General features: G+C 33.2%; 2 protein-coding genes and 2 pseudogenes across 2 annotated transcripts; 3 read left to right on the forward strand and 1 right to left on the reverse strand.

Annotated features, from left to right (window-relative positions):
- Window positions 1-386: 386 nt before the first annotated feature.
- LOC149518911 (uncharacterized) lies at window positions 387-2,033 on the reverse strand (annotated as a pseudogene).
- A 1,434-nt stretch (window positions 2,034-3,467) lies between these two features.
- LOC111282260 (complex 1 protein, LYR family protein) lies at window positions 3,468-4,193 on the forward strand. Its single transcript, XM_022870267.2, has 2 exons — window positions 3,468-3,749; window positions 3,844-4,193. The coding sequence occupies exons 1-2, from the start codon at window positions 3,555-3,557 to the stop codon at window positions 3,898-3,900; spliced, it is 252 nt and encodes an 83-aa protein (XP_022726002.1). The 5' UTR covers window positions 3,468-3,554; the 3' UTR covers window positions 3,901-4,193.
- An 87-nt stretch (window positions 4,194-4,280) lies between these two features.
- LOC111282544 (transcription factor bHLH113-like) lies at window positions 4,281-8,832 on the forward strand. The gene is made up of 5 exons (XM_022870659.2): window positions 4,281-7,358; window positions 7,487-7,615; window positions 7,740-7,805; window positions 7,928-8,026; window positions 8,126-8,832. The coding sequence occupies exons 1-5, from the start codon at window positions 7,017-7,019 to the stop codon at window positions 8,276-8,278; spliced, it is 789 nt and encodes a 262-aa protein (XP_022726394.2). The 5' UTR covers window positions 4,281-7,016; the 3' UTR covers window positions 8,279-8,832.
- A 4,649-nt stretch (window positions 8,833-13,481) lies between these two features.
- On the forward strand, window positions 13,482-14,335 carry LOC111281651 (uncharacterized; annotated as a pseudogene).
- Window positions 14,336-15,208: the final 873 nt, after the last annotated feature.

Consider the following 15,208-nt stretch of genomic DNA (forward strand, 5'->3'; position numbering starts at 1 on the left):
AAATAAAAAATTAATTAATTAATGAATATTTTAATAATTTCATCAAAAATTAAATTTTTTGAATGTATTGATAAGAAGTTGGAGTGTAAATAATATATTTCATTTGAGATGTGAGTCTGTTGAGATGGATCATAAACTTGTGGTACAAGACAATGGATAAAAAGAAATATACTTAATCAAAATAGTACTTACACATTCTAAAAAACCATAACAATTAGCATCCATTTATATCTGTCAGTTAGGAGAAAATATTCAGTTACAAGAACATAAAGACTAGCAAAAAGCCAGATTTTATTAATACTATTGATTTTAAAAAAATTTTATCTACAAAAGGACTATAATCCAATGCGATTGTTCAAAGTAAGGCCTAGGAGGTCCTCTACTATAAAATGGTTTGCACTATGTATTGGTTGTCTACAAGCTCAAAATCTCTAATATTCTATTTTGCAGGAATCAATGGCAAATCAACTTCATCACACCATTCGACACACCTTGTCTAGACATAAGAATTTCTGATGTTGTTAGGCCAATAACTTAACCGGACTTCCCCTCCAATTCTCCACTTCAAAACATGTCCTTCCATTTCTTTGCTTAATCTCCACCCCACTCGTTCCCCATAATCATCTCCAGCAAAAACCAACCCACCAGCTTTCGTAAATGGCCTGTTAACCCCATAATACCTATTGTGAAAACTATTGTTGCCGTTGCTACTGTTACCATTATCGAACGACTTCCATGTGGCAATTTCATGGCCTGTCACATTGTCACTTAAAACTGCATTAAACACCGCGGTATTCCCTTCTGCGTCTTGATCCCACCTCCAGTTCTTCGTCTTGTTCCTCATGGACACTCTTGCTTTGGCTTTAATTCCTGGAGTCCTTGATTTTCCGAAACCCTCTTTAACGATTCTTTGCGTTTCTATTTCTCTTTCTCCATTGTTTGTGGAGCGACCCAGGCTTAACCGGGACACATAACTTGACCCAACTTCAGGCCCAATCCAAACTCGGATCCTCGATTGAAAGTGTCTTTCATCGAAATAATAACGCATGGCAACCTCTTGTTTCCTAAATCTTAGTTTAGCCACGTGGAGGCGTAAATTGTCAACACGTGCACTTCCTGAATGTGACCGTCGTAAATTCGAACCGAGTATTTCAAGTGAATGACTGCCTTAAGCTGTTGGTGTGCAAGGGCATATCTTAACAGTGACTCCTTGGCTCCAATGGCAGGAAATTTACTTCTTTGATCACTGGAATGCATCAGTTTCATGGCGTTAACCGGCGCATATCCCTTCAAGGTCCAAAATCCATAAGCCTCAGTTGCATATGAAATTACAAAGTGCTGCCTTGGCAAAGGCGTTAGAGTTTGTAATCCAACGCTAACTTCCCTTAAAATCATCCATTTTGCCAAAATGTACCCCAGGGTTCGCATGAAACATAGCCCAGTGTCTACACCAAACGGAACCGGAAAGGTCCGCAGCACTGGCGCTTGTTTACATGTTAAGGTTTCGATGTTTGGACCTAGCAAAGATTGAAAATACAAAGACCCAAATTCGCTAGGAGCATCACAAGCACACAACCAAAACAAAGCGCGTGAGAAAGACCAAATTAAAGAAACTTGAAAATGAGTCAGGTGAGTGAGACTCCATGATCCAAGAAATTGGTTCGGGTTTGAGTTTCTGGAGCTGGGACCTTGGGCAGGTGCTGTCAGGCACCGCAGGTGAACGGTTGACGGTTTCATGGAGAAGCTGGAGTACCAGAGGGAGGAAAGGTTGCTCTGAAGACAGAGGACACGCGTCAGAAAGCCAAATAGGCTTTTCATTGTCGGAAAGTTGAAAACCTTCGAAGCAAAATTTGAAGGTCAGAAACGCCTCTGAATTAGACTCGGAGTTACGCTCAGCTCTGGGTTGGATTGAACGACTCGAGTCGCCTTGCTTCTTTCCAGCACTCGCGAGTGTAATTATTAGTGGTGAGTCAGATTCGGCCCACTCTTCAGAGTCAGGAAGCTCACATATCCAAAGACCAAATGTCCATCATTTTTGCTTGGTGGATGGCAGGGATGTGTAGTTTGGAGTACTAGGGAGATGGAAAAAGTTCAGTGGACTGCGGAGAGAAAGATTCTTGCCGTAGTTAGTAATTTAAGGAAAGAACGAGTGATGGTAGATTCGCCAACTTGCAAGTAACATAAGCCATGAACGAATGAAAGAACTGCCTGGAAGAACTGCCTGGAATTGAACTAGTGGTGCTAAGTGGTTTAATTATTTATTAATCTATATTTATTTACTGCAGCAAATTCTTTCATTTTCTGGTTTCATTACCTGATAACGAAAGCGATGGTATTTTCCATGGACTATGTCGCAAAGCCGAGACGTGTTAGTTTGACGCTTTATGGAGGTAGCGGCCTACACGTGTCACGTCAGAATAAAGATGCTAAACAGGACAATTTACATGTCTGAATTTGAATCATGTTAAAAAAAAAAAAACCCGAGTCCTTTAATCTCTGCTCTCAATGCCTCCTTGTGAGTATCTTGGAAATCCCAAGTTTTGTAAATTTCAATTAGTCCATTGTTTGAAGACGTACTTAAATATAGCAATATAATGTAAAAATATAATATGATTTAAAATTATAATAATTATTATATATAAATCTAATAAAATAAAAAATATATATTTTATATTTATATATTAATAAAAATTATAATATATATAAATTTTATATAAAATATGATATAAATATATAATTTTTTGTATTTACATAAACTGAGATAGGGATGGAGATTATTAGCTTAAGAATTTGTATGGATCATATATTTTACTAATATGCTTAATTACTGGCAATTATCACATGCAAGATATGTTATACTTCTTTTTAGATAAATTATGCTTTTTATATAATCACAAACGTAGGATTAGAATTTTTTTTTAATACTTAAAATTTAAATTTTTATCATTAAAATTTTACTCGTAAAAACTAAAATTGTTTAATACTAATAATTTTACTTGTAAAATACTATTGCTAATATCTTTTGGACTAGTGGGCTGGGATGGTTGTAAAAAAAAAATCAAATATAGTGCAACATCAAATTTTCAATAACAGTAACCTACTGTTTTTTTTTTCTTTTCTAAAAATCTCATTCGATCTGAAAAAATTGATTAAAACAATAATCTTTTTGTCTATTTTTTTTTAATGTCTCAAACTTATGTTTGAACATCTAAATTTTTATTTTTTATATTTTGAAACTTTAATTTTATTAAAAAAAATTTTAAATTTAATAGTAAATGCATTAAAATAATATATTTTTTTAAATTGGTGAAAGTTAATATGTGAGAAAGTAAAATAAAATTTGTAGTCAGTTTATGGGCTGACTGGCCAGCCTAAACCCACAAATCTGGCCCATTGAGTAAATATTTACAGGCCGGCCTGACACAAACTGGAGTCATTTTGTAATAAAAAAAAATCAGTTTTAGTCGTGTCCTAATGGGCCGATTAGTAGTTCAAGGAAGCAAGAACGCCTCAGAAGTGGAGCATCGAAGCGGCAGTAGTTTTTCAAAGAGAAGATGAAGAAAGCGTTGAGAGTTTACGCTCAGATGCTACGGTTGGTGAGGCGCTTACCAAAAGACTCGAGGCCTTACTACGCTAAATACGCCCGCGAGAACTTCGTTAATTATAGGGACTTCGACGCCTCCGACTCCCAAGCCCTCGACGAGCTCTTCCACCGCGCCTATAACCACTCTCTTTGGGTCCTTAACAAGGTGCTTCTAAACTCTAAATTCACGTATATTAACCTTTGTGCATATATTTTTCATATAAAAATGTTGAATTCACTGAGTCTTCTCGTGATTGCAGTACTCGGTGGATGAATTAGCGGCCCAGAAGCTGAAGGAGATTTGCTTCGATGGATGAACGCGTAATGTCAACTAGGTGTTTGTTATAATGCTCAAAATGGGATTCGGGTGGGCTTTTTTTTTTTTTTATTAATCATTTTAAATGCAAATTCTAGTTTCCTTTGTGTAATCTAGGCAATGTTTCTTTGATATCAATATCATTGCCCGTCTCGAGATAGTGTTGAATATATACAGCAATTTTGGTTATAAAATCTGTTTTCTATCCTATGTAATCTCTTAGATTTCAGTTTTGATGTTGAATATTCGGAGACTAATTATTTATTAACGGGTTTGCTTTTCTTTACTTCCTTCTTTTCTAGTTTCTAGTAATAATTCAGATTTGGTCAACATGTATAGGCAGCCGTATCATTTTACTTATCACTTGCATAGTTGCATATGCTTTGGAAATTGTTCACAGAATTTTGCTGTATGGATGAGTGATATAGTTGTTGGCTGAGTTGTCATCTTCTTTTTGACAAGCACAATGCACACAGTTTGGGTGCAGTGGCAGTTCACTGTTAAATCCTTATGATGTTTCATGTCTTTGAACTGAAGGGCTACTTCTCTGTGGTGGCTTTTGCACAACTGAGCACTTCCTACAAAACAAATGCTGTACTGAACCTAGATTAGGACACCAAAATCGTGGTGAATGGAACTTTTATATGTGAAAATTGCTGGGTATAGAATGAAAATGGCTGCTTTTTTATCTGGTTCATTGGAACCTTGACCAGGGACATTACTCTGAAAATTGCTAAGGGAGGAATTTTCCATGTTATAGAAGACCTAATGTATCAATGCCTGTTGGTTGGTCTAAGTGACAAGGAGTTCAGTTTTCCTTAAACAAGGTTTCGGTTTCGAGTCTTGTGAATGAAAAAAAAAAGATTTGGGAGAACTTGCCCCCCTTATGAGATCCGATCTAACACGATTCTTGATTAGTCGGTGCCCAAAGTGACTACCCCAAAGTGACTACCGGAAGGTCCAGACAGAAAAAAAAAGACCCAATGTAATTCAAGGTTCTATATTTTTGGATTATGACCCGAAGGTTACGTCAAAATCAATTTAAAAATGTTCTTTTAGGCTGAGCTTTCACCCAATCTAGTTCAGAACATGGCACTGTCTTCATCACTGCATTGGTTTGATTGAACCAGTGATTGTAACTGATTCTTACATCATACGAACTACATGCATGTTTGTGACAATGTTTAACAGGCTGGTATGTCTAGATTTTGGTAGTTTCCCTTTTAGTAAATGACCTTCATATAGATGAAATATATAGCTTGAACTAAACTTGAACAACATAAGTATGATACTAGTGAAGCTTTTCTGGTATGTGATTGTGATAAATCTCTTTACATAGTTTTCTTGAATAGAATCTCATTATGAATTGAATCTTCGTTAGAGACTTATAGTTGATCAAGTCTGACCAAAACTAGTATTTTCATTCCACCATACAGGAAATGGAGGAAGTCATCAATGATGGCTTTCGCTGCTCCACGTCTTGTAAGAAAATCTTCAGACCTGCATATCTTTCTCGTGTTTATTAGAGTTTGATCTGGTGTTTGACACTTGCACTCCGGTGTTGCTTTATTCCCAGAATGCTTTTTCTTTTTTTCAGTATTTTTAAGGTCCATAACCACGAGATGAATCGAGTTGGTATAATGTGACTGTTTTACTTGTCTCCTTTTAGGCTCTACCTCTACCCACCACGTTTTATTTCCGAACTTATCATCATGTTTAAGCCCATAGTTTCAAAACTTGTGAACCTGTGATCATGTTTAAGCCTTCGAATTCAAGACAAAGTATTTTAACTGATGACTGGTGAAGTAAAGCTAGCTTTTGTAAGTGCAAGGGGGGCAGTTTTGTTAATAAATGGACCTTGTTAATGAAACATCGAACAAAGCGAAGGGAGAGAGACATGCACAGGAACGAAGCCAACGACCAACGAGGTGTGGGAAAACGCAGCATGCGATGAAGCAAATGTCGGGTCGATCTTGACTGCCGTGCCTTCTCACCGAACTCATCCGTGGTTTGCTGTTTCACCACGTGTCTCGGTTTCCTTTTCAAATCTCGCGGCGTCCGCCAACATGCAGACACTGCATTCAATTTTTCTACTTCTACTTCTATTCTAGTAGTACCATTGTAAAGGTAGGTAATTAAAATAATGACACTTGTGGCTTGGATTTATGGGACATAAAAAGCTTTCGAATTGAACTCATTTTTTATTTAATGATCTCATTAATTACAATGGGCAAATTGAATAAACTTAAGTTGAAAAATGAAAAATGGTGATGGGGTGATGGTTTGGATGGGCAAAGGCAGTCCCTGAGAGGCATTTCGGGTCAGAAAGATTTAAATTGAGGGCTGTGCACCTGATTGGAAACTCAGATTTGGTCATATGGTCAGATGGAGCTATCTACATGGGGTTTGGGACCCGCAGTTTTCAGCTTATTTGATCTCTGTCTGTAGGTAGTCTTAGAGGGGGCCAACCATATCATTCACAGCAGGTACTTGCTGTATACGTTTGTTTTGTGAAACTGAAATTCAAAGTGAAAACTTTTAGCAAATATACGTATATCCTCAAACAAAGGTTCAACTGTTCAACCTTGTCCTTTTACTCGCCAACCTTTGTTTTTTGTTAAGCTTAATATTTTACAAAAATGAAAGAGTGATCATTGGGTGGGTCAAAGCCTCTTAAGGTTTGCTTAGGGGTGCATTTTCTCATTTTTGTACGTCAAGTCAACTCAGTGAGTCGGTGGTGACAGAACACTGATCAGGTTTTTCTGAGTTTCAAGGCCGAAAATAAAAGAGATTAGCAGAAAACGGGTCATATATAAGCTCAGCCAAGGCAAAATTTACAAACCAATGCTTTGGGCAAATAAACCACGGTTTTCTCGGGCTAGGTGGGTTTGACTGCCACTGGCCGAAAACCAAAGCCAATCTTGGAAACAGCCCACCACTTTAGACCACCCATTTTCACTTGCACTAGTCTACTAATCCTCTCTCTATTGTTATGGCTGCTGCTCTCCAACTATACAAACAAAAGAATAAAGAGATAGAAAAAGAGATTGAAAGTTAAGCAATTTAATCTTTTGGGGTTTGGTTTTTTGGGTTTTTACTTTTTTAAAAAGTGTTTTTATGATGGCTGAGACTGATCAGGGTTTTGAGGGGGACCGGGGGACTGCAACAACTACTAGTTTTTCTCAGTTATTATTTGGTGGTGATGATGATTTTGTGGGTCTTGATCTGGACCAGAGTTTTAACTACACTTTCTCTTCTTTTCCTGCTCATGAGAAGACTCCCAAAATGCTTTGCTTCGGGGGCCATCATACTCATGCTGAAATAGTGTTTTCCGAATCTTGCATTAATACTACAAAAATTGCTACCACTCCTCAAAGATCCGGGGTCACGTGCAGTGATTCTTCCTCAGCTTCTTCCGGTAACAACAGCAAATCTGTCAAGGCTCCGGCCAAATCTACTGTGAGTGTGATAAGTTATTAAGTGCATAGCCTGTGTTAACCTTTGGCTTTTGGTTTTTGTTTTTTCTTTTTTAGAAAGTGCAAAGAAAGCTGACTATTTTAAGACCACTTTTGTTTACTCTTTGGAAGAGAAAGAGGAATGGCGATCGAGAAAAGATGCAGGGCACGGGTGCCATTGATACAGCTCAACCGGCAAGCCAAAGAGCCAATAAAAGGTCCAAGGTCGAGAACCCCGCCTCTTCGACCGGCCATGCAAAGGTTGCATATAACTTGCATTTCTAGCTTAACTAATAATTGTATGTTTTACATGTTGGTCTGTTTTGAAACTTCCAGCTTATAAAGATCAGTTCACCAGATGATGTCCTTCTCTAATTAATGACAGGTGAGGAAAGAGAAGCTAGGGGATAGAATCACAGCATTGCAGCAGCTAGTTTCACCTTTTGGCAAGGTGCGAAATTACGTTCAGAGTTTAACTTATGATTAATTTGATTCAATGACTTTGGAGAAAGTAATCAACCGTAATGAAATTTGATTTGACTCGAAAATGAATGGTGTGTGACACTTTTGCAGACAGATACGGCATCAGTGCTCCATGAAGCGATGGGTTATATCAGGTTCCTGCACGACCAGGTTCAAGTCCTGTGCTCTCCTTACCTGCAACACCTACCGGTAAGTAAAAGACCCCAGTTCTTTAAAGTATGTTAGTCTAGTTTTTTTTACGAAAGGTTAAAAAAAGGACTTAAGGGTCTTTTTTCACTGTGTTGTTAGAACGGTGGAGAGAGCGGAGGTGAAGAATCAAGGAAGGACCTGAAGAGCAGGGGGCTATGCCTGGTCCCAGTTGCCTGCACTGCACATGTGGCGAATACCAACGGTGCTGATTTCTGGTCGCCAGCTATGGGAAACAATGTAATAAAGCAGTAAATCATTTCCAGCTAGTTTCGAAGTATACTTTTGCACATGGTTGCTACTTTGCTAAGGCCTAGGAGCTAAGCAGTGCCTTCTCAAATTGTTGTCTGAAGAGATTTTGACAGCTCATCTTGAAAAGAATCATCAAAGGGGTAAAAAGGAGTTGAAAAAACAGGAACATGGGAAAGGCAACTCCTGAGTCAGAGATACGGGGATTCATGGATGTATATTATATAACTATTATAAAAAAGTGAGTCCTTTTTTGGTTTTATAGAATTGACTGAACGAATGGAATAGTAGAAAAAAATGGGATGGAGAAAGAGAATGGGCAAAAGCAAAGGGTTTCTTTTTCTTTTTGCTTTTTGGAAGCACCATGTGGGTTCTAGGGCTTGGGTTGGCATTGGCATGGGTTCAACTTGTAAAATCTTCAAGGCTTTTAATCAATTACCAATGCAAATTTGAGAAAAGGGCTTTTTGTTCCCAGCGGTTTTCTTTAGGGTAGTTTTTAAAGTATTCATTATTCGATTAATTTTAAATTAAATTATGTAAAATTAAATTATTTTTATTAATTGAATTGAATATATTAATTTTATATTTTAATTGATTATTTTTAATTAATTTTTCAGTTAATTGAATAATAAATACATTTAAATTATATTATGTTTTTAATTTTTAATTTTTTATATTTTAAACAAATTAAATACAATTATTCAACAAAATATTTAAATATTAAAGTATTATATTAAAAAATTTAATAATTTATAAAAAATAATTATTTTTATTTATTTTTATTTTATATTTGAATTATATTATATTTTACTTAAAATTTTGGTTAATTCAATTTTTGAATTGAATTAATTAAAAATAAATTTTTTAAAAAAATCATTTTTATTAACTGATTTAAATTAATTTAGTGATTGATCGATTAATCGGATCAAATGATTAATTCGATTAAAATCAAATTATAAATACTTTCGATTTTTTTCATTTTTAATTTTAATTTTTTTAAATAAAATGAGAGTTTATCAAAATTCTCAATTAAATATGTCAATTTTATTTATATTCAATGAAGAACTGGATTTTTTTTATCATAATGGATATGAGGATAGGTATTATATTGTGGGTATAGGGTTAGAGATGGGTATAATTTTAAATTTTTATTTGATACAAGAATGATGATAAACAATATAGTATCCATTTTGTACTCATACCTCTTATATATGTGTGTGTGTATATATATATATATATATATTTATTTAGTGAATAAAATTTTTATAACATAATATAAATTTTTATTTTAGATTAATTAAAATTAATATAATTTTATTAAAAAACATATATTAATATATATTTATAAAAAAAATTTAAATATACAAGATAAAAATATAAAAAATTAAACAAATAAATTTTATTTATTATTATTTTTTAAATTATGCGTATAAGAATTAGTAATATCCATTAAATATTTACAGGAATTAAAATATAGATAAATTTAAAATATCTCTTGAATATGTATACAGAGATGACTATAATATAAAAATCTAAATATAAAGATAAAAAAATACTTTACTTTTTTATACCCTCTCCATTTACATCCTCACTGAAGTAGGCAATTGGACATAACGAATAGCGAGAGTTTGAACTTTGAACCCTCGTTTGAAGACTAAGCACCATATTTTTTAATTTATCATTGATAAAATTCATTGGGTAATATCCAATATTTTTAATTTTTTTGTATAATATGGATATATAAACTCTTGATTTTTTACATGTAAATAAAATCATAAAGTTTTAAAATTATGTAAAAATTCTAATTTCATTAAATGAGATAAACGATAGTTTGTATTGCAAAGATGATGTTTTACATATAAGATGATATATAAAATGATGTCCATGATGATTGATGACATGTTTATTTTAACTGAAAAAAGATTAAACATAACTATTTTATATAAGTCTTTAACTTTTTATTACATTTTTTAAGTTTTTAACAAATTTTTTTATTTTTTAAAAAATTAAAAATTAAAAAAATCATAACAAAAAGAAAACAAAATCTTGAAAGAGATTAATTCTTTTCATAAATTAAAAAATCTAAAATTTTAAAATTTTTTGAAAAAATAAAGAAATATTCTTTCTTAAAATTTGAAGATAAAAAGCTAAAAGTATTTGTATTAAAAAACAAATTTTTTGCTGATTTTTTTTCAAAAAAAAGTAAAATAAAATTTTTTAATATAAAAAATCTATTTTTATGTTAAAATATTATTTTAGAAAAAAATTTTAATTTTTCATAAAATTTTATATTTTAATATTGTTAAAAAGAGGAAAATCCATAAATTTTTATTTTAATATTGTTAAAATTTTAAGAAAAAATCTATTCTTATGTTAAAATTTTATTTTAAAAAATTCAAAAAATATTTTTTCCATAAAATTTTTATATTTTTCATGAAGAAACCACAGTTCTCAGGTTTTAGTTAGTGGCTGGTGGCTATGATTGGTGACCTTATTTACGGAGATTGACAATTTTCTTTTAGTAATGGAAAAAATTAGTGAGTGCTTAATGGTTGGTTAAGTTAATAATAATTTGGGGTTTAAAAAAAGTTAATAATAATTAGGGGAGGATAAGTCTAAATTTAATCAAATATTATTAGCCAAAAGGCCCAAAATCTTGAATTGGATCTTTAACAGCCATTGTTTGCTAGTCCCCAAGTGTTTAGCCATTGGCCAGCATCCACATTTGGATTCAAATTTCAAAAGAGAATTTGGTTCCACCTTTTACCATTCACTTCTTTTACGTAAGTGCGCATGTTATCTCAACTTATATAGCATATTCAAAGCTCAACACAAGCAATAAATAAACATACGTCTGTTCTACAGAGTTACACATACCTGTCTACCTGAGAAATGTTTTATTCTGATGTTGATACAAGTTTCTGACACATTAACTGATTGGGCATGTACATTTCAACGTCATTTAAATGATTTATTCCCTTTGGTGACAGGAGAAATTTGAGCTCATTTGCTTGGCAAGTTGGAATGCTGCGCAATTCTCCCATATATGCTAAATCTCCAGCTTCTTAATTTTTTCATTGGCTCTGTATGAGCCCTTGTCTTAACTTCTAACTTCTTCATTTCCAGGATTTGTGCTTTGGTAAATTAAATATACTTTTAGCACCGGAGTTTTCAATTCTAACTTCTTTACATAAAACCATTCTTGTTTTTACCCAATTTCATATTTTTCATGTATTATAAACTGACTTTCAAGGTGTTTCCTAATTGATGTTTTATTTGCTTTTGTATCCTCAAATCTTTTTTTCTAGGCATCGTTTGATGAAAACATATTCCTCTAAGCAAGTAATGCCACTGTCCATGGGATTCTTTAGATGTCAACATGGATCCTTCATTCAGCTGTTGCACATTTAGCAAATCATGAAAGAAATTAATCACTGCATTGCTATAGTGGATTGTGATTCCATGATTTATAGGTAAGCTAAAATTCCGATTTTTTTGGGGCCAGAAGGTTATATTCTGTTATCAGTAACTTAAAAATACATAGCTTTCTAACAGTCCTTGCATTTTGCATCCATATCACATTTTCACTCTAGTATTTTCTGTCTGGCTAGCCTTGTTGATATAAATGTCTTGTTCAATAGGTTTGAGCTGATTGAACATCATTCCAGTGGCTTTTCCATTCATTCAGCCAGTCTCATCCATATCTACAGGTGATTTTTCTCTTATAGATAACCTATCAACGTGATGTGTCATTGACCTGCAGTCTTCTCTAGTTTCTTCATTGACCGTTTTCTGGTTTTCTTCGCATGCTTTGTTCGTGTTATAAAACTACGTTTGGTAAAGCCTCATCAAATTATCTTGTGCTTGATCCTCAACGTAGAACCATTCTGTTATTCGTCTGTGCCAAGAACATATATTCTGCTAAATCATAAGCATTTCCTTATCGTTTTTCATTATCTCATCTCTACGCATTGGCTTATGATACCTTTGATACACATGGTCTAACCATAATAACTTAAACTATCTCTGCTCTTATACTATATCTGTTCTTATACTGTCTGTATGCAATTAAATAGTAGCTTTCCCATTTTTTTCCCCACTATTCCTTTTGTGTGAGTTGGGCAGTTGAAACTGAGCACCATCTTTTGAACTTGGTGAGATAATGGACTGCAGAATTTTTCCTCGGAGCCATTTTGATTATATACAAAAAGTGCCACAAAAGGTAACTTGTTTGATCTGAACTTTCCTAAATTTTTTATGATTTTCTTATAAGCTTCTAGTGATTATTGAGGTAACAACAGATTCTGACTGATTAGTTTGCACCTAGATCATGAGTGATTTGGTTTGATGATTCTTATGAGCTGTTGCAGTTTTCTTGGTTCTCACATGCCATGCACTGAAGCCTTTGAAAACAAGCCTTTCAGGAATGCCATTGTACTTAGCTTTGCAAGTTCATGCCCTCTCTATTTAACTATTATTCATGTGCATGTATATATTAGTGGATCTCTGGCAGGAATTCAATCTTTGATTGCTTTAATCTGCATCATGGATTTCAGAGCCTGATCCATCCAGCCCATGGTCAGGTTTACTACCATGGCTCACACCTTGTATTTCCTCTCTCTGTTAATATTATCTCTTTCACCCATGCTTCAAATATACCATGTTTAAATATGTCTTTGAATATGTTAGCTTGGGTGGTTGGTTTTCGTTGTATGGATTTATTTGGCAGGTTCCCATTTGTTTTCCTCTTACTCTTTCCTTTTTCTGCTTATGATTTCTTTTAATCTACAATATATTATCTACCTACTGAATTAATTAAACAAACGTACAAAAACATTAGGCCCCTTAATTTGCTCCAACTATAGTATCCTTGTCTTGGTCGTATATTTTAATTTCTCGTCCCAATTGGTTTGGTGTGAATTGTTGTTTGTTTCCCTTTGTTATCCTTTGTATTCCTTAACGTCTAAAATGATTGTGTTAAAACTAAAAAATTCATGAAATCAGCAGCTTTATCACCATTACTTTGGATGTACAAAAACAAGGTTAGGAACTAATCTATATTTCTCTTAACGTTAATGTTATATGCATATAACAAAGTTTCGTGCATATACGTAAAAATTTGATAACATATAGATTAAATTAAGAAAAATGTATATGTGAACAATTTATGTGTATGAAGTATTGTCTTTTCTCTTGTATTATGGTTAATTGGATAGACCAAAACTTTTGAAACGATATCATTAATTTAGAAACCCAAAGTCCTAGCCACTGCCATCAAACTCTTGTATAAACAATAGAGAAGAAGATATTTCTTGCCAAAAAAAAAAAAAAAACTCCTAAAAGGAAACAGAGAAGCAATTTATAATTAAGTTAAGCTACCATGGCTGTCACCTTGTTTTTCTTCTCTCTGCTAATATTATCTCTTGCAGCCATGCAACGCACCCATGCCGTCGAGTATGCTGTCAATGACACCACTGGAACAGTGGTGGCGGTGTTCGTTTCAGAAACAAGATCGGGGTCGATTACAGCCTACGAACTCTGAGTAGCGCCATAGATTTTATCTGGAAAATCTTCCAACAAAAAACCCAGCTGACAGAAAATATGTGCAAAAAGTAACCTTGTTCATTGAAAACGGGGACGGGTTGCCTTCGCTGAGCCTGATAATAATGAAATTCATGTTGACGCAAATTATCTAGGAAACTATTCAGGTGATGTAAAATGGGAATTCACTGAGGTGCTTTATCATGAGACGACTCATAACTGGCAATGGCACGGGAACTTCCACACTCCTGGAGGATTAATTGAAGGAATAGCTGATTTGTGAGGCTAAAGGCTAATTATATTCCTAGTCACCGGGTGCAGCCAGGGCAGGGCAAAAGGTGGGACCAAGGCTATGATGTTACAGCAAGGTTTTTGGACTATTGCAATAGTCTCAGAAATGGATTTGTCGCAGAGCTAAACAAAAAAATGAAAACTAGTTACAGTGATGATTATTTAGTTGAGCTGTTGGGAAAAACTTTTGATCAGCTCTGGAGTGATTACAAGACTAAATATGGCAATTAAAATGAATCATTATCATATTGTAATTCATATTATTAAGGAATTAATAATATTACTTCAAATGACTTCTTTGGCAGGAATGCACTGCAGCAGTGTTTTTCTGGCTAGCTTTCTTTATCTCCCTTAATTCTCTTCACTGTTTCAGATTTCCGTTAATTTTTTTAAAGTGGTAATGGATTTTTAAATTTCATCCTATATATCTGTTTCTTAGATAATATAAATAAATTTATTTATATCAAATTTTAACGAATTTATTTTATGATTTTATAATGAACTCAAACAACAAAAAAAAAACACATTCTCGTTACTATTTGTGTCAATCATGCCTTGGTAGATCTACATTATCAGAAATAACCCAGAAAAAATTGGAATTTATTAGTCTGACTACTAATAGTAATTGGCTATATGTGTCTTGAATCCAATGGGTTGGTTCTATCGTTCTTTTAAAGTTCTCAGTCTTGTTAATAAAGAGAGCAACTAAATATACCTTAATTTTTTTCTCTCTATATCCAATTTTTGGTAAATTTTTTAGAAGTAAAATTATTTAAATATTTTTTTTACAAATGTTTGGATATTTATATTTGTTAAATTTTGATTTTTCGAAAATAAATTTTTGAAAAATATTATAACTTTTTCAAAATTCATTTTGGGAAGCTATAATACTTTTTGAAAATATGTGTCTTAAAAGTTATAACATTTTATTAAAAATTATTAAAAAAATTTTGTTAAAATTTTTATGAATTAGTATAAGGAAAAAAGTTATTATTAAAAAAAAACATAAAATTTCAAATAATAAAAAATTTATTTTTTTATTTTGATTTTAGAGAAAGAATAAAATATTATGAAACATTAATTAAATTAAAGATAAAATAGTAA

Source organism: Durio zibethinus, chromosome 5 (assembly GCF_047325235.1).
Source record: "Durio zibethinus cultivar Kanyao isolate XHJ-2024 chromosome 5, ASM4732523v1, whole genome shotgun sequence".
NCBI classification, from domain to species: Eukaryota; Viridiplantae; Streptophyta; class Magnoliopsida; order Malvales; family Malvaceae; genus Durio; species Durio zibethinus.